Source organism: Hydra vulgaris, chromosome 11 (assembly GCF_038396675.1).
Source record: "Hydra vulgaris chromosome 11, alternate assembly HydraT2T_AEP".
NCBI classification, from domain to species: domain Eukaryota; kingdom Metazoa; phylum Cnidaria; class Hydrozoa; order Anthoathecata; family Hydridae; genus Hydra; species Hydra vulgaris.
The window spans coordinates 2445098-2465987 of record NC_088930.1 but is presented as its reverse complement, the minus strand read 5'-3'; the positions used below and the strand labels follow the sequence as shown (position 1 = coordinate 2465987).

The 20890-nt window shown below is 29.3% G+C and overlaps 3 protein-coding genes across 3 annotated transcripts in view; 1 reads left to right on the top strand and 2 right to left on the bottom strand.

The window, feature by feature from the left end:
- The window catches only part of LOC101239399 (acid-sensing ion channel 1-like), a gene marked incomplete at its 5' end in the record, with an annotated part of 59472 nt that extends 38830 nt beyond the window's left edge, over positions 1–20642 (bottom strand). Inside the window, 1 exon segment of the mRNA NM_001309738.1 lies at positions 19893–20642. Coding sequence (NP_001296667.1) covers positions 19893–20642 — 750 coding nt within the window.
- On the top strand, positions 10044–11171 carry LOC136087426 (uncharacterized). The gene has a single exon (XM_065810188.1). It carries the CDS (start codon positions 10071–10073, stop codon positions 11169–11171), a length of 1101 nt encoding a protein of 366 aa, XP_065666260.1. The 5' UTR covers positions 10044–10070.
- LOC136087163 (uncharacterized) lies at positions 12351–13875 on the bottom strand. The gene is made up of 2 exons (XM_065809666.1): positions 13433–13875; positions 12351–13040 (listed from the first exon to the last, which is right to left on the bottom strand). Exons 1-2 carry the CDS (start codon positions 13617–13619, stop codon positions 12748–12750), a joined length of 480 nt encoding a protein of 159 aa, XP_065665738.1. The 5' UTR covers positions 13620–13875; the 3' UTR covers positions 12351–12747.
- Positions 20643–20890: the final 248 nt, after the last annotated feature.

Here is a 20890-nt window from a genome sequence, read left to right as displayed (position 1 = left end):
AGAAGTGTTAAATGTTTAGATAATATTACGCATATAAGATCAATGTGCCCCAAGTCGGAGATCATAGTACCCCATAGTTTGGGGTACATTGATCTTTTGAGAGGGTTGTTTAAAAGTTAAAATTATTCATGTTTATCATTTTTTTAAATCAAAATATTTATATATTCCAAAAGCCAGATAGTTCTACATGTGTTTCGTAGTTAATAAGTTTTTACATCTCTTTCAGGTTCTGCGCAATTTTCAAAACACTGCTACGGCGATCAATGCGCCCCTATCTCCCCTACTTTAGGAAAAGTGTTAACAGAGGCCAACAACTTTTTTTTCATAAAATATGTTTTTCTTATAGTATTCCTCATTCTGATCTCAAACATGCAATCTTTTTTCTTCTATCACGTCAAGTTTTAAAGATATTAGGGTTCAAATCCCAAATATTTGGGGTAAAAACCCTAATATTGTCAAAAACCTCCAAAAGTATGTTAACCTGGGTCTCAAATGAAGAGTGTTTTTCAAGATTTTAAAATAAAATTTGTTTGTAATAAAAATGAATATTTTTTATTTTATTGGTGAAAAATATTTTTTAGATTACTTTAATACTCTAAAGCGTTTTTTTTCTATATTTTTTGCCCATAAATATTATATATAAATTTTAATGTTTTTTGTAAACTCTGTAAAAAACGCTTCTTTTGAGACCCAGGTTAACAAACTTTGGACATTTTTTTGACAGTTTTTTTAAACAATATTAGGATTTTTACCTCATATATCAGAGATTTAAACTCTAATATTTTTAAAACTTGATGTGATAGGAGAAAAAGAATCGCATATTTAAAATCAGAACAAGGAATACTATAAGAAAAACATATTGTTTGCAAAAAAAAAAAGTAAAAAAGTAAGATTTTGTTGACCTGTATTATCAGAAGAATGTTTACTGCCAACAGTATTTTGGTGAAAAAAATTTTGGTAAAGTAAAAGTTGGGAATTTACACAAAATTGAAAGAATTATTACAAATACACTTTTTTTACACTAACTGCTGCCGTGACAAGGATTTTCTATGTTTCAGATATGACACTTTCACGTATTGTGCTAACTCCAAGCTTAAGTATATTCATGCCTATGCCAAATAAGGAGGCTTTGCAATGCATTTGCTTTGCAAGTCGTGATGATGGAGGCCCTCCGAAAAAATAAATTTAAAACAACATTTTAACACAAACTATTAAATAGAAACTGATAAAATCATAAAATCACCTAATCGACATATATATGTTCAAAAGCTTTCACCAATCGAAATAATCAAATGACGACGGGAAGAAGCGGGGCATAAATATTTCTTTTATCTGTCCCACTTCACCCCAATGTAAACACTATTTTAAGGTACATTTCAAAATTAGGGCTTCTAGTGCACGCAGAGAAACAAAGCAGTTTCTGCTAAATAGAGGGGAAGAAATTTAATTGTTTATATTAAATAACAGTATTTAGGCACCACTCCTAATTAGAAATTTCAGGCTCTCCCACTTCTCCCGTGTCCCGCTTCTCCCGTGTCCCACTTCTCCCCACTCTCCCCTACTATTGAGGTTCGGGGATAAGACTAGTTTGTATTTTTTTTCTTGCTCCACCCATTTGTATCCTTTTTTATATCGTTGTACATTTTTATATTTTTGTAACCATTTTGTTAACAGCAAAATAAACTAAACTAATAAAATGAGGAGGTGGGGAGGACGAATGCTAATGTAGTCTAATTAATCTATCTTTTTCATCATGGTCGCTGTTCAAAGGAGCTATCATCTTTAGTTTCATCAACAAAAATCATTCTCGCTTGACTCGTCATTCAACAAAGTCGCATATTTCCTACGTATATGTCCCTGCATACTCTAAAAACTTTTATTTGTCTACAACTTTCTTTTTTCAACAGTTTCCTTGCTCTTTAACTCTATTCTTTGTTTTCCGGTAACTTAATAGTGGTTGCTTGTAGACTTGTCGGGATTAAATTTGATTAAATAAAAAAACTTTAATTATCTGTACTGAAAATGGTTTTGAAGTACAGTCTACTTCAAATAAACTTCAAGCACAGTATACTTCAAACTAATACTATTATGAACACTTTATTCAATTCTATTTTTAGTTTAATTCTGAACTTCTTTACAGATTAAAGTTGCAAGATTTAAGTTTTTTTTTGTTGAAACAAAATTGTTTGTGTTTGCAGTAATTTTATTAAAGTTACTATTAAAAATTTTTTTGTATCAAAACAAACTGTCGAGATATGATGTGTTTTATGATATCATGATATGAACAGGTATGATGTGTTTTGCAGTTGCAATTTTTAGTTGCTAGAGAGTAAAACATCTTAGTCATGCCGTTATGCAAAGATTCTAGCGGTTGTGCAAAGTTTTTACGGTACTCTTTAAGGATATTTATTATAAACACAGCAAAACAAGTTCTAATAAATTATCTTCATGCAAACATCCACAAGCTCTTGGATATCTGCGTGAATTAAGGTGAATATTAATCTTGAGTATGCCGTTCCAACCCAATAAGCGATATTTGTAAGTAAGAAGACGTGAACTTTCTAGTTAAATGCTCATCGGCAGTACTCTGTAATAAGATCACGAGGTCTTTTTGAAGAACTTTATAAAAAAAAAAGTAAAAAACCAACAAACAATTACTCCGTAAAGTGCAACTTAGTTAGACTCCCATTGTTTGCAATGGAAAAAGTCAGAAACAAATATTCGCCTAATGTAGGTGTAGCTCTTGCAAGTTTTTTATTTTATAAGATTAAAAATTTCTTGAAATATGATTTTGTTTTTAATTAAATCCTAATCGAAAAAGTGTAAGTTAGATAGAGCCAAATCAAAAGTAAAAATTGTTAAATATTATGTAAATTCTGAAAAAAGTGGTTCAAAATTTGATCTTTTTAATCTTATTAAAAACGAATCTTTATATTCCAAAAATTAGTTCTAATTGTCAGATTGGTATTTTTTTACTTAGTTAATGTTATTTTTTTGAGCTAATTGTACTAATGAGTACTTTAGTACTCATACTACCAAGTGCTCTGGGTAATATGAGCACTTTTTCTACTTTTTTAAAACCTCAGTATTTTTAAGAAAAAATTTTGGGTGCCCAAATATCTAAGTGGATCATGAGAGGGGTCCCTAAAAAATTGTTTGTTCGCAAAAACTTTGGATCCAGCATAATTATTTTTAAAAGTATTCGAATTTTTGCTTAAGGAGCTCATATTAAACTAACCTACACTAAAACTGGAAAAAATATTTCGATTAGTGGTAAAACTAAAAGAGTTTTTAAAAAGAAAACTACACCTCTATAAATTAACTACACCTTTAGTGAAAGCGCACTAGGGGAAAGGCGCCCATGATGGCATTGCGCCTATGATGGCATACCGGTCATATTTCCATAAAAATTGATTTTGGTGAAAAAGTGATTTGACCTTCATGATTATACTGACTTTACATTAGTTTTAGTGAAAATACGTCCTTTGTTTACAAATATCGTTTTTATTATCAACAAAAATCGATCTTTGGATGTGCTGTTGTAGTTTTATTCCCTTTATATATTTAAGATTGTGATTTTATTATTAACTGTGCAGATAGGGAACTTTCATGCATTTTATATCCAAATTTTGCACATTTAGTGGAATACTTACTACAATTTTACCTTTTGAACAAAGCAGACACAGCTTGTTTTAATAAAAAAGATGACTTAGTCGCATGATGGCATACTGACGTGTTGGGTGTGTTGCAATATTGAAGAGTTGAAAAGACCTTTTTTTTATAACAAGAACTTATTTTTAAGTAAAGTATAAAGAGAGCGATGTTCTAAAAGTTTTTTTTGGTCTAAAATACACATAAAACGCAACATATCCTATGGGCATGCGCGAAGCTTTACAATGCTGCTGTATAGCATGAAATGGTAGATTAGGAAGGTTTCGGATAATTTCTGGCTTTTCTGAGAGAAGATTCTAAGTTTAAATGAAATCATCAAGTTACCTTGATCTTAACCAGCCCCATCCTCCCCCATGCCATCATAGGAACAGTGATGGCCTATGATTGCATACTTATGCTTTTTTTAAAATAGAAATTACTTATAAAATAAAAAAAAAAGAAAACTCCGTGGGTTATAATTTTTCTACATGTAACAAGGAATGTATCCATATCAAAACTTTTATTATTGGTCTTTAGGATACTGAATAATGAAGCTTCACAGTTAAGTATGCCATCATAAGCGCCTTTCTCCTACATCACAATGTATTATTTCTGGAATACAGATGACTATATTTCAAAAAAATATAACTCAATGCAATCTTAGATTACTATTTAAATATAGTAAAACGATTGGCTTCAATGAAGTTTCTGAAAAACGGGCTGCCTATAAAATTAGACCGTTGCAGCATGGTTGCAGCATGGTTGCAGCATGGTTGCAGCATGGTTGCAGCATGGTTGCAGCATGGTTGCATGATGGTTTACTCTAGCTATTCGCCTTCTTTGTTTATACGTCAGAGAATACAAACAAAGCGTGTTTTTAAAAAAACCTTGTTATTCAGATTGCTTCTTTGTTTATACGTCAGAGAATACAAACAAAGCGTGTTTTTAAAAAAACTTTGTTATTCAGATTGCTTCTTTGTTTATACGTTAGAGAATACAAACAAAGCGTGTTTTTAAAAAAACTTTGTTATTCAGATTGCTGCTGTAACATGGTTAAAATAAAAAAACTTTTACGACTCTTCGCACCTTATTTGTTCTGCATTACTCGAATAAATTATCTTTAGTTATCTTCCTAAACCTTTTTTTTCATGATAATGAACTTATTGTAAAACAATACATTAAAAATTATGAATTATGTCAAAGATCTGAAAACAATTAACGTCCATGGTAAAAAATAATTACAACAAGATACAAAGTTTTGGTTTTAAAATTCTACTGAATCTCTGACAAAGACATATTTTTATATTTAAGTAAAATGTTTTTTAATTCAAAACGCAGATTATGTTATCATTAACTTCAATTAGTTTTAACGGAAAAAGGTAGAATACAGAATAAATGCAGAAGAAAATTCTTATACTAATAAATTTTAATGCTTATCACTGGTATAAGTTGATTGACCTCAGTGTTGAAAAAGTTACAAAATCTCCAACAACACAACATTTTTCAATGAATGAAATCCAATATTAATAGACAATAAAATAAAACCTGTCAAATTCCTGCCATCCCATCTCACTCAGAATTTAGAGCGAATGGTAAAACTGGAATTGGAAGCACCCTTATACGTTTATGGGTTCAAAAATTGACACAGATGCATTTTAATCAAATAAATTGAATCAAATTCTCACTTTTATGATCATATTTTTTAATAGATTGAATGTTTAACTTAAAAATAATGCAAGACAATCAGAAAGAAAACAGAAAATATAACAAAACGTTTTGAACTGTGAAATCAATGCTATTTATGTATATGTATTTTAGCAGAAAAAGTTTGCAGTTGAAGTCTTATAATAGTTGAGAATTAGTTTATTATTTATGTTTTAATTGTTATAAATGTAAAAAAAAATGTTAGTTATTGTAAGTATGCTTTGAAAATGGGCATTTTTTTCATAAAAATTAATAGTTTATTTTGCGAAGATTATCAGACTCAGATCATTCAAAATGCTGTCAATTGTCAGCTTCGACCGGAAAAAATGATAATCGGAGGAGGCAGTGCCTGATGAATACGGCGGGTTGGATAGGACTTCTCATTTGAGGTTTTCCACGTATTTTTTACAACATTTGCAACGTGGTGTTGTAGGTTGTCATTTTGAAGAATAATCTTGCCCTGTCTTTTATTCTTCAATGTTTGGTTCAGCTTGATGATCGTCGAAAACGGTATGCTGTAATCGTCTTGTTTGGTTTAAGCAGCTCATAGTATATTACTACGAGCAAGTGCAACAAAATACAGAGAATGAGAGTGGAACCATAAATATTTGGTTTTGTTTATCCACTTTATAGCAAAAGTGTTATTTCTATGCAGAAAACTTTTTCCTTTTTTTCCGCACAAACAGCTGTTCGCAAATAAAAAAAACGTCTTTTGAGGTTCCTCGATTTTAACTCATCGGCACCCAATTTCCTTGTTTTTGAATCATTCAAGTAATGCATTCAATATATTATCTTCAAACTTTTTCTCAGCATCATGATGTTCTTCATCTTTGAGGTCTAATTCACCACCTTTGAATTGCTAAAACCATGTTTTGCATATTTGATCTGAAAGAGGATTGTCGCCGTATGTTTCCACTAACATACTGTTTTGTAGGCATGAGCTCAACCATGTTTAAAATTTTAGATAAAAATGTCTTAACACTCCGGTTGTTAAAATTGGACTGACGTTCGCAGCCTCGGGTTTTAGCTTTCAAGTAAAGTTTATTTCAGCCAGATCGGATATGTACCTACCAAGTTTTGAGTCTCAATACAAAACGCTCATTTTCAATGCATACTCCCAATATTTAAATTTATATTTTAAATCATTCAGCGATGCAAAAATCATTTTAAAATCTTATTTTAATTTACTGCTACTGCAAAATTACGCAACATGAGGTAGTGAAATTGGCCTACTCTAATATATATATATATATATATATATATATATATATATATATATATATATATATATATATATATATATATATATATATATATATATATATATATATATATATATATATATATATATATATATATATATATATATATATATACAGTGGCGGAACTATTGGACGCAGGACCCTGCGTTGCGGGGGGGGGGGGGCCTACCAGCTATAGGGGGCCCTCATATAAAAAAAATTATAATCTCAATAATATTTATAATATAAAACTCTTTTCCGCAGGTATAGTGGGCCCTAAAATATAAAACTTGGATAAAAAAAATGTCATCCATCGTATTAAAATATATTGTTCAAAAATTTATTTTTGTATTGGAGTGCGTAGTTTACATTTAAACGAAAAGTTGTAACCTTTTTAAAATTGCATACGCAATTGAGAAATAAAGTACGATTATCAGCTGCGAACTGCCAGATGTTATTGTATAGTTAATTTTTATACCGTTATGTTGTGTTTGTGTATGAATTAGACAACTAGACTGAATTCGGTAAAAGTAATAATTTGTTGCGTATAAATTTTTTTTAAACTGTAAGAAGTTCTTCAATATATAAGTTCTTAGTTGCATATTCAATATTTTTAAAATATAAACAATATTATTTGTTATGTCGTTGCATATCAAGGATAATGATTCTATAATCCTTGTTGCATATACAAATTAACTTTTAAATGTATGTTCTCATTTTCAATTTTATATTAAATCTTCCGTTGTATTAAGTTAACTTTTCATTTCTTATTTTATCTGAATTACTAGTCTCCAATTTATTTAATCGAGTTACGAATAATAAAGTAATGTTGCACGAGAGTTTATTACTTCAATGATATATTTAATAAAAGGTAATTAATAAATTTGTAATAATTAAAAATTTTACAACAGGTACTGAATTTATAAATTTGTAATAATTTAGATTTTAACTCATAATAATGGAAAAGAAATTAAGTAGTACAAGCGGTGCAGCAAAAAGAAGAAAGTTAAAAGAAACAAAAGCTAAGGTGAGTTTCCACTCATCCGTTTTATTACGGGAAAGGGAAAAGGATGGGAAAAAAACAGTTATCTGCACAGGACGGTTAGGATTTATTGATTTCCACTTATACGTATCACTTTAACTTTCGTTTTTAAATAATGATAGTTAAATAATAAAAATGGCGGCGTTATCGATTCTTAGCAGGAAAACTTTATATTTGTTATTACTGTACCGTCAACCGGGGTGACTTCGGACTGCAGGGTGACTCCGGACAGACCATTACTTATTATTCTACTTCAGTTTCTTTTAGCAATGGCGCGAAACTACAAACGTAAAACAAACTTAAAAGTGTTGTATGGAACAAGCTCTAAAGAAGATATAAAAAAAGCTATAGAAGATCACAGTAAAGGCATGAGTATTCGGAAAGCTGCTGATAAGCACAAAGTCAAAAAATCAACATTGCATGATCACATTAGAAAACCCACTTTAAAGAAGGTTAAAGGCCAGACAATTATAAGCAAAGCAGATGAGGTACTCATTGCTCAAATGCTAGAAGCTGTTGCCGATTGGGGTTCCTATTGGAAGATTAGAAGTCAGAATGATGGCTTTTAATTTCCTCAAAAATCGTAATGGGTCAAACAGTTTCAATTTGCAGATACCTGGAAATGACTGGTTAAATTCTTTTATGAAACGAAACAATATTTCTGGCAGAAATGCTTCTAACATTAAACAATCACGATCAAAGTTAGGAGTAGAAATGATAAGTAATTTTTTTGATGAATTTGAAAAAACTTATGAATCTCTTGGTGATATTCAACCTTCAAACATATTTAACTTCGATGAGACAAACCTTTCAGATAATCCTGGAAAAAAGTTTGTTTTAGTTCGAAGAGGAAGACGACGTGTGGAAAATGTTCAAGAACATAGTAAAACGTCAATATCTCTTATGTGGTGTGGCTCTGCTTCAGGAATACTACAACCACCTATGGTAGTTTATAGAGCATCGAACGTTTATAAAGGTTGGGTAACAGGAGGGCCACAGGGAACAATATACAGTTGCACAAAATCAGGTTGGTTTGATATGGAGACATTTGCCAAGTGGTTTGAAACATGCTTCTTGCCAAATGTTCAACATTTAAATGGACCCAAGCTTCTTTTAGGAGATAACTTGGCCTGTCATTTTAATCCAGATGTTATTAAAATTGCTAAGGAGCATAATGCTAATGCCACACATTTAATGCAGCCATTAGATGTATCTGTCTTTGGTCCAATGAAGCGTTGTTGGAAACATGTACTATATGAGTGGAGAAAACAAAGCAGAAAAACTGGATGTTTTCCCAAAGAACATTTTCCAGCTCTATTAAAAAGTTTATCAATTAAGTTGCAAGAGACAGTGTGTCAGAATTTGGTTTCTGGCTTTATTACATGCGGGCTATATCCAATAAACCGTTTAAAGGTTTTAAAAAGAATTCCTAAATACAAGGAACCTGGTACATCAACAGCATCCATTTTAAACGATTCAGTTACAACTTTGCTAATGTCTCATCGTGGTGCATATGAAACAAAAAAACCAAGGGGCAAAAAGTTGAACATTGCATCTGGGGTAGTTTTAAATGTAGTTGAAGATATTGAAACTGATCTTTGTTTCATCTGTGGAAAAGAAGATAATGAAGAAAGCGTTGAAATTAGTGAAGAAGAAGAAGAGGAAGTTTTAATTGATTGGAGTGGTTGTGAACGTTGTGGTCGTTGGTACCATTCAAAGTGTTTGGAAAATGCCATGTCAACTGATTGCATTGTATGCCCAAAACTATAACTATTTTTTGAATTTTTTAAAAGACAATGATTTTAATATGATTTACTTTTACAGTTGTCAATAATTTAAACAAAATGAGAAAGATTAGCAATTGATTCTTCATTGTAGTTAATTAATCATTCTAGTTGTATCAGTAACTATATGTACATTTGAAATAGTTTATCAATAGTTGTTGTTTTTTGTTTTGTTTTTCGAAATAAAAATTTTTTTAATTAAGCAGCTTTTTTACATAGTTATACATTCATTTTAAAATTCTTGTTGTTGAAATTTCAACTTTTAAAATCTCAAGCTTCAAGTGTCCGGAGTCACCCCATTTCCCGATTTTGATTTTTTGATTTTTAGACCGTTTTTTAATGCTAATAAAATATTGGAAAGCTGAAAGCCAAAATTTCTTCATGTTCTTTATAATTACAGTGGTACGTTCAACAAAAATATTTCCATTTTGTATTGATTTTAATGAAACAATTTAATATTTTCTTCGAAAATTGTCCGAAGTCACCCCGGTTGACGGTATTATTTAAAAATCAAAAGAAGGCAAAAGTATCAAAAAAGGTATGTGGGTCAGAAAATTATTTAGAGAAAGAAAAACAAAAGGAGCATTCAGTTTATTTATAACAGATATCCAACTTTTTGATCACGAATACTTTTTTAAGTTTTTTAGAATGACACCTACAAAGTATGAACATTTGTTAAGCTTAATTGCACCAGCGATTACAAAATCTTCTCTCAGACGTGAAACAATTGGAGCTAGTGAACGATTAATGGTCACTTTGAGATACATTTTTGGAGGCACTTCACAAATAGATTTAGCTGGTATGTTTCAAATAAGTCCGACTTCCGTAGGAAGAATAATGAACAAAACCTGTATTGCTATATGGACTATTTTGCTGGCTAAAGAATATATTAGCTATCCAAAAAGCGAAGATGAATGGAAAGCTATAGCAAACGAGTTTGAGAAGAAATGGAACTTCTCCAATTGTATAGGGGCTATTGATGGGAAACATATTGTTATGCAAGCCCCTTCAAGATCAGGGTCATTCTACTTTAATTACAAAAAATCTCACTCAATTTTTTTGATGGCTATTTGCAATGCAAACTATGAATTCACATTTATTGACATTGGTGATACTGGTAGAAACAGTGATGGTGGTGTATTCAAAAATAGTAAAATAGGAATTGCTTTTGAATCAAACTTATTGCATATCCCAGAACCTAAAAAGCCAAATAGTTCAAATGTAAAACTGCCCTACGTTCTTATTGGAGATGAGGCATTTCCTCTCAAAAACTATTTAATGAAACCATATCCTAAGGAAATATTGTCTTTAAAAGAAAGAACATATAATTATAGATTGTCACGTGCTCGTAGAATAATAGAAAATACTTTTGGGATTCTGGCAGCAAGATGCAGAATTTTTCGCAAACCAATTATTGCAAACAAAAAAACTGTAATTAATGTTACTAAAGCTGCAACTGCTCTGCATAACTACCTTATGCATGGTCGTCAGTTTGAACCTTTAAATCAATATTGCCCTTTAGGATTTGTGGATTGCGAAACATCCTCTGGTTTGCTAGCTGGAGAATGGCGAAGCAATGTTTCAGATTACCAAGGGATAACAACTTTACAAAAACAATTAGGCTCAAGTAATTATTCTCGTGATGCAAAAGCAGTAAGAGAATTATTTCGAGACTTCTTTAATTCTCCTCAAGGACAGGTTCCATGGCAATATGATATGGTTTCCCGTACTCAAAATACATTTGATTAAGGATAAACTTGTCTTTCCTTTTTATATAATGCACACACACACACACACACACACACACACACACACACACACACACACACACACACACACACACACACACACACACACACACACACACACACACACACACACACACACACACACACACACACACACATACATTGAGTATATATATATATATATACATATATATTTATGTATGTATACATAGATATATGTATACATAGATATATGTATACATATATATATATATATATATATATATATATATATATATATATATATATATATATATATATATATATATATATATATATATACATACATAGATATATACATATATATATTTATGTTTATCTATGTATATATGTATGTATATATATATATATATATATATATATATATATATATATATATATATATATATATATATATATATATATATATATTTGTATATGCATTCATATGTAATTTGAGCTAGTGTATTCTACAAATAGAGTGCTCGATGTTATTAAAGACCAAAGCAACAATAAATTAGTAAAAACACTTATTTAAATTTCTTCTATATATATATATATATATATATATATATATATATATATATATATATATATATATATATATATATATATATATATATATATATATATATATATATATATATATATATGTATATGAATATATAAGCAATATATGTTAAATCGCATAGCTCATCTAATCTCTTAATCTATTATATAAAATAAAGTAAGAGAATGTATAAGTTTTGCCATTTAACATATACTTTACATGACACATTTGTTTAAATTTTAACTTATAAGCTTATAAGCTATGCCATATATAAATATATATATATATATATATATATATATATATATATATATATATATATATATATATATATATAAATTAGTAAAAACTTTTTACTAATTTATTATTGCTCTGTTCTTTAAGAACATTGAGCACTCTTTTTGTAGAATACACTGACATAATTTATATATATATATATGTATATATATATATATATATATATATATATATATATATATATATATATATATATATATATATATATATATATATATATATATATATATATATATATATATATATATATATATATATAACAAGTATTTTATTGTTTAACTGAGCGGTATATTAAATGTAAAATTAACTAATATCTTAGTATATAAAATATATTTTATTCCAAAATTCGATTTTACATTTTCAATCATTGTCACTTTCCAATTCAAGGAGGATTTCCATAACTTTAATTTTTGCTATTTTGTTTTTCTTTTTTGAAAGGTTTTGAAAAGAACTTACTAAACTTTTACAGAATAGCTCATCCGGATCGTTATCATTAATTTTCATCAGTTTATTCTGCTCCACATCAATCATTATTGCTTTTTCAAGAGCAACTTGTAATGGGTCAGGTTTCATTTTTCTTTTCATTTTATTTGGTGACGAGATGATCATTTGTGGTGATGCAATTGAACTTACAACTGTTTCATTTTCCGTTAAAGTTATCTTATCTCTCGAACTTGATGCTTTAATCGTATTTAATAAGATTAAAGCATCATTAATAAAATTTAATAGTTAAATTATCTCTCGAACTTGATGCTTTAATCGTATTGTCTATATTTTCAAAAGCAATTTGTTCAACTGGAGGCTGTGTTGCAAAAATGTCGCATTTTATGTTTGAACTAGTCATTTTTACCCCAATGACATCTTTCAAAAACATTAATTCTGTAAAGAATTGACTTGAGGGTAGTTGATCTCCACCAGCTCCAGACATGGTAGCCTTCTTTTGGCGGTTTAAGCATCTACGAAAATTTTCTCTTAGCTTTGTCCATGTTGAAGTCAAAATTTTTTCTAATCAAAAAAAATATATATATGTATATATAATAATAATATGTTATCTTATTACAAGATAAAAAAAAGTATTGTTATTTGTATCGTTTTGATATGTTATGAGTATGTTTCAATTATTTAGTGTTATATTAGTTTTATAACTAATATAACACTAAATAATTTAATTACACAAGTTGTTTTGTTATTGTTTCCTAATTTTGTCTTTTGGCTGTGTCTCTTTTGTCAGCGTATTCCAAATATTTATGTAAATGCTTGATAATAATAAAATGAACAATTATTATTTTGATTCTATAATAAATTGTCATTGATTGCGTTTTTTATTGTTATAAACATAAACGTAGTTTTGTTTTACATATTGTTGTTAAAATTTACTTGAAAAAATAAATAGCTACCTTCTACATTTAATAAAGCAGATATCTGCCTCCATGCTTCAATTTTTAAAGGTGTTTCTTTATATGAGCGAGTTGTAGTATCCCATAGACACGGAAACCTTCTCACTTCTTCTATCAAATGAACTTCCAAGCTCTTGCTTGTAGAATAACTTTGTATTCTTGAAAAATCGACGTTTAAATCGGTCATTATTAAATTGAATTTTTAAAAATCAATGTCGGGAATCGGATAGGTCACTCGAAAGTTTAATATAATAACATATTATTCGGATATTTATACAATTTAAAAAAGCAGTAAAACTGACATAAAATTGCAATTGTAGGTAAATAAATGTCGTAATGCTTTCCATTTGGCATCATAGTAAGCAATTAAAAATTTATGCATAAATAACTTTGATATAATTACAAACATAATTATAGAAAAATAAATGTTTATGGCAAAATCACAAAAGTAATGTTTATGACAAAATTACAAAAACGGAAAAATTCTTCGAAACATATCCACTTTTTTTGTTTTTAATTCTCAAAGATTATAGCAATGCGATTGGCTGCTTATTTTCATGTTTGCTTTTTCACGGGAAAAAGTTGATTTCAAATCAACTTTTTCCCAAGACAGACATGATGGGAAAAACTAAGCTTCGGGAAAACTAAATTACAAACTGCGCATGCTCACGTGATTAATTTTCCCATCCCTTTCCCTTTCCCGTAGTAAAACGGATGAGTGGAAACTGACCTCTACTTTAGCTAAATTGCCGAAGCTAACAACGTTTTTAAAACCAATCGAAAAGCGAGCGGAAACGGAAGTGGAAAGTCAAAACTCTGCAGAAGTGGTATGTATAAATCAGTCAGTAGAACATGATGATATCGAAAAAAACATTGCTACTGGTAATAAAAATGTGAACGAAGAAGATGTGAATAGGTCTCCGAGAAACCACCGAAATGAAGACAAGGAAGATTCAAACTCTGATACGAATGACGCCATTGAACAAATTAATTTAGAAAAATCAAGTGAATTATTTTCTACTGACATTGCAAATTTTCATGGTAAAATACTAACAAAAGATATTAAGAAAATAATTGTATTATCGGAATCATGTCGGCCAAAAGGTCCTTTTATACGCGACCCCTTGCAAGAAAACCGTAGGTTTTCCAAAGAATATTTTAAAACTACCACAAAATATGGATCTATAGAAAGAATGTGGCTTTGCTATTCCCCAAAACTTGATGTCGTTTATTGCGAGCCTTGTTGGCTTTTCTCAGAAGAACGAAAAGCAAAGGATAACTGGCGTGAGCATGGTGTCAGAGAATGGCGTGGTCTTTCTAAAAAAATTAAAAATCACGAAAGTAGTCAACAACATATATTTGCTTGTTGCATTTATGAAAAATGGCGACATAATGAAACAATTGATAAAAATATAGAAGAACAAATACGATACCAATCAAATTTTTGGGTGCAAGTTTTAGAGCGGATAGTAAATATAACATTAGTACTTTGTAAAAATTCTTTGGCTTTTCGTGGTCATCGTGAATCATTTGACAATGAATATAATGGTAATTTTTTAACCCAAGTTCAACTTTTAGCTAAATATGATAATGTTATGAAGCAAGTTTTGAGTATTCCAAATGGATCTATAAAATATTTAAGCCATCAAATTCAAAATGAAGTCATACATTGCCTTGCGACGCATTTAAAAGCCACTCTTACTGCTGATATTAATAGTTCATCTTTTTATTCAATTATAATGGATACAACACAAGATGTTAGTAAAAGAGATCAGCTCAGTCAAGTATTTAGATACGTAAAAATTATTAAAAATGAAAAAGATGAAGCCACATCAATTGAAATTAAAGAAGTTTTCTTGGGATTCACGGAAATATATAACCACACTGCTGCTGGACTACATGAAGAAATTTTAAATCTGTTAGAAAAACATCATATAAAATTAAGTAACTGCAGGGGTCAAGGTTATGATGGTGCGAACATCATGAGTGGGATATACAATGGGGTTCAGACCCTTTTTAAGAAAAATCAACCCAATGCTATGTATATGCATTGCGCAGCTCATAATTTAAATCTTGTTATTAACGATGCGGTTAAATGTTGTGTTAAAGTTGCTTCATTTTTTGTAATGCTAGAAGATGTGTATTCATTTTTCGGAAATAGCATAAACAGGTGGGATCTACTATCCAAATATACAGGAGAATCACAAATAACATTAAAAAGGTTAAATCCAACGCAATGGGCAGGACGATATACTTCTCTTTTCGCCGTTAAAATTCGCTTTCTTGATATAATGAAAGCTCTTTCCGAGATATCAATAACAAGTACAAAACGTGAAGAACGCGAAGAAGCAGTACGAATACAAAAAAATATGAGCAGTTTCGAATTTGTTTTTTTATGCGTGCTTTTGTCTAAAATCCTTATTGAGGTACATATACCATCAAAATTGCTGCAAACTAAAAATTTAGATCTTACGACAGCTTCAGGTTCTCTAGAAAATGCCAGCAAAAATTTAAAACAATATAGAAAGATGTTTGATTCAGCAAAACTTGAAGCGGTAGAAATAGCGACTACGTGGCAGATTCCTGCAATATTTTTTCAAAAAAGAAGAAAAATTGTGAAAAGGCATTTTGACGAATTATCTACAGATCACCATTTTGATAGTAGTGAGGAAATTTTTCGCATAAATATTTTTATAAAAATTTTGGACGTCGTTATCAACCAACTCGACAATAGATTTAAAGGAATGCAAGAAGTGGTACAACTATTTTCCTGCATCCATCCAAATAAATTAATGGTAATGAAAGAACGTGAGATCATAAGCTGTGCAGAAGCCATTCAGAGAAAATATAGTGAAGATATAACAACTGAATTTCCGCTGCAAATGGTTATGGTAAAGTCAATGCTACACGATGAAATATCAAAAATATCATCTATACGTGAATTGGCTGACCTTTTAATAGTAAAATTGTCAACTATAGCTGCAAGCGTTCCACAAGTGATAACAGCATTGTTATTGTTTCTTACATTACCTGTTACTGTTGCATCAGCTGAACGTTCGTTTTCGAAACTTAAAATAATAAAAAATTATTTACGAAATACCATTGGTAAAGAACGTTTAAGCGACCTTGCAATAGTTTCTATTGAGACAAAAGCGGCCGGAAAAATGGAAATGAAAAACATCATTACCGATTTTGCCAATATGAAATCAAGGAGGAAAGTTTTCACTATTTAAGTTCGGTTAAGTTTTAGTTTCGTTTTGAAGTTATCTTTATCTTTGTTTAATTTTTTGTTTTTAAATATGATATATGAAATAAATATCTATTTAATATGTGAAGCTTTATTTTTTTTTAAAAAAAACATTCTTTTGCGGGGGTGGGGGTGGGGGGGAGGGGTCCAAATTTTGAAGTTCCGCCACTGTATATATATAAATATATATATATATATATACATACATATATACATATATATAATATATATATACATCAATATTTACATACATCAAGAGATATAATACATATATATACATCAATATATATATATACATATAAATATTTATATATATATATATATAAATATTATATATTTATATAAAACTTTTTTAATTTTAAATGTAATATTTCGGCTCATATAGTTCGATCCATTTATATATATATATATATATATATATATATATATATATATATATATATATATATATATATATATATATATATATATATATATATATATATATACATATATATATATACATATATATATATATATATATATATATATATATATATATATATATATATATATATATATATATATATATATATATATTATTTTTATTTTATTTTATAAATCTTTATTTAAAATTGATTAGCATTACAAGTAATGAATTGTACAATTTTATCTGTCCTTTAAAAATAATATTTTGCCAAGAATACAGGGAGGAACATATTATTTATGCATTGAAAAAGCAGTAGAGCTTCCAATATTGCTTGGGAGGTAGAGGTCACTGACGCCATCACGAAGAATTCGGAGGTATTTTTGAATAAAAGTTTTTTGGTAAGTAGTTATTTTTGCGGTGTTAAGAGCATACGGGAATCTATTAGGGTTTCTGCTGTTGGTTTGAGTTAATTTAGTAGTTATAGGATGGCATGGGTCTGCAAGGATCTTTTTAAGTGTATTAATACAGATCCTGTCAAGTAACTCTTTAATGTCAAAAATAATATTGAAGCTGCTTGAATTGGTTACATCAATTCCAATAATTTGTAGGATATTTTTATGAAAATGTTGGATCTCTCTTTTTTCAGCAGCACTGCACGATGTGAGAATAGGAGCACTATATATCAAGTGGCTAATAGCGTAAGATCGGTAGACCTGGAAAAGGTTTGGCTAAGTGTGTCCAATTTGCTTAAGACGTTTGAGCAGATATGGTACTGATTTTATATTGTTGTGAACTTTTGTCCATTGTTCATTCCAATCAATATTCTCATTGAGCATGATTTCAAGATATTTGTGGCTGCTGACTATTTCAAGTTCAGTATAATTGAGTACAATGGATGGTAAAGCTTGAATTTCGGAGCATCTGGGAATAATTCTTATGATTTTACATTTTGGGCCATTAAGTTTCATTCCGTTTACCTTAGACCAAAGAGCGACGCCATCAACAATGGATTGAGGCAGGTTGGTAGGAACTTTATCATTATTTATATAGGTCAGTATGTCATCAGCATATTTTTCGAGGATGGTTTCAGGTGGAAGATAGACGTTAATGTCGGAAATAAATAGAATGAACAGGATTGGACCTAGAACACTACCCTGAAGTACACCTGCTTCGATACATTTCCAGTCAGTGGTATGATCATTTGTTTTAATTCTTTGTTGACGGTTAGATAAGTAAGCTGCGATCCAAGAGGTGTGCCAGCTAGGTACCACTAACTTTAACAGTAACTTGTCATGACTGACAAGATCAAAAGCTTTTTCGAAATAAAAGAATATTGCATAAATTGATTTGTTGTTATCTTTTGCATGACTCCAGTCCTCTATAATTTAAATAATAGCGTCCATCGTACTTCGGCCTGGAAGGAAACCGAACTGTTTGTTTGAGACCCAAAAGTGCTTGGTGTGATGGACAATAATATGGTAATAATACGTTCAAAAACTTTACATAATGCGGATGTAATGGCAATTGGTCGATAGTCATTAGACAATTGTAGGTTACAAATTTTTGGAATCGGTGTTATGTATGCTGATTTCCATTGGTCAGGTAGGTAACTGTTTTCTATGAGGCGGTTGAATAGGACGCAGAGTGATGAGGCAATTTCAAAGCGAGCAGATTTGAGTAAAAACGGAGAAAGATCATCTGATCCTGAGAAACCTAGTTTGAGTTTGCTGAGTGGGTTGACAATGTTATTAAGGGTAAAAATGGGGGTAATAGACGGGTTTGCCTCTCGGGTAATGAAGCATGAGAGGCTGGGTTGTTTCTTGCCAGTCCAAACACTTTGAAAATGATCATTTAATTGGTCTGCTAGTGTCTCAGAGATAGGGGCTGCGATTTGAACTTTATCAGCAAGACTGATTTCACGCCAAAAATCTGTTTTCCTGTAGTGAAACGCCTGTTATAAATTCTCTTTCTTTTGGTAATTAGTTTACTAATTCGATTTGCAAGCGTTTTCCACTTTTTGTAACACCCGGAGAAAAAGAGTATATATATATATATATATATATATATATATATATATATATATATATATATATATATATATATATATATAAATATATATATATATATATATATATATATATATATAATATATATATATATATATATATATATATATATATATATATATATATATATATATATTAATATATATATATATATATATATATATATATATATATATATATATATATATATATATATATATATATATATATATATATATATATATATATATATATATATGTAGAGAGAGAAAAAGAGAGAAAGTGTGAGAGAGAGATGAGTATTATACAGTTATGCATTGCACACAGTACAGGTATGCTATATTTGATAAAATTCATAGATAATTCATGCGATAATCATGTTGTTAATTTACTAAGCTATTATTGCAGTATTGCTTTCACTGTCGTATTATTGTTTAGTTTTTTACTGTTGCATTTTTGTTTTGTTTTTTGAGAGCATTAGACACTTTTTATGTTAAACAAATTTTAAAGACATGCAAACACGATTTTATTTTCATCATACCTTTTTACTATTTAAGGATAGTTTAATATGATAAATAAAAATAATAACAATAATGATATCTAACTTAATATTCATTTGGTTTTTATTAACTATTATTTAAATTATTTAATTATTATCAATTAAACTATTTTTAAAGACATTATAATCCTAAAATAAATTGAGTTAAAAAAAAATATATAGATTTTTTTTTATTGTTATTTTAAAACTAAAATACTCACAGTTTTTTTTTCAACTTTAACATAAAAAGAATATCCTGGAGATACTATTTGTCCCTGCATTTTAACTGGCTCCTCATCCTGTCCATGAATCATTAAATGAATCCCTCCAGCCATTTCATCTCGATAATATTCATAATGTTGAACATTAATTGTCAGTTTTAAGCTTCTTAACACCCCAACTCCACTTACCTTCAATAATGAATGAGACCTTTTTCCAGAGTTAAATGTAAAACAAAGTTCTCCCTGCATAGTCCGGAAATCAGTAAAGTTTTCATGAGTGCATTTTTTGCCTTCAAACTCACAATCGACTAACATTTGATCTAATCGAATTGTGGCAGCAGAAGTAATGTTGCTGATTTCTATTTCTGAGACATTGTTTTTTTCAGGAATATCAGGATACAAAATTGATTCATCAAGTTTGGTGCCATTTAGTTTACTAAACAAAAAATCATTCAAGTTACAGAATGATACAGCCGGAAAATTTAATTCATTGACATAAATTTTCATTCGAGCGGTTTTGAATGGGTAAGAAAAGTAATTAACAGTACTTTCATAAACTTTTTCAACAGCATAGATAAACGCACCAACCGTAATTAAAAACCATATAGCTCTACGAAAATAATTGTTTCTTTTGTCGACGACGTAAGAAAGACCATGGAAAGAAACATTTTTAACCAAATGCGCAACATACTCCTTTACACTATTATTTCGTTGCTCATGAGGACTTTTAATCTTTTTCTCATCTTCTTCTTAAAAAAAAACGGTAAAATTATGAACTTAAAAATAATGGGTACTAAACAAAGTAAAATGTATATTAATTAAAACTATAAATGCATATCATCAGTAGATGTAAACTTTATTAAAAAAACTTTTTTTGAATAATGGATAATTTTTAATCTCGAGAAAATAATTTAAAACAATTTTTTTAATAATAAATGTTAAATTTTTTAGTTGGTATTTTTTTTTCAAGAAATTTACGTTTTACACTTGTACAAGAA

Excerpts from the sequence above, each read along its gene's own strand:
- LOC136087426 (XM_065810188.1), top strand. The coding sequence starts at position 10,071 with ATGACACCTACAAAGTATGAACATTTGTTAAGCTTAATTGCACCAGCG.
- LOC136087163 (XM_065809666.1), bottom strand. The coding sequence starts at position 13,619 with ATGACCGATTTAAACGTCGATTTTTCAAGAATACAAAGTTATTCTACA. Across the intron at positions 13,041-13,432 it reads TGCTTTATTAAATGTAGAAG|AAAAAATTTTGACTTCAACA; the intron begins GTAGCTATTTAT and ends TTTTTTGATTAG.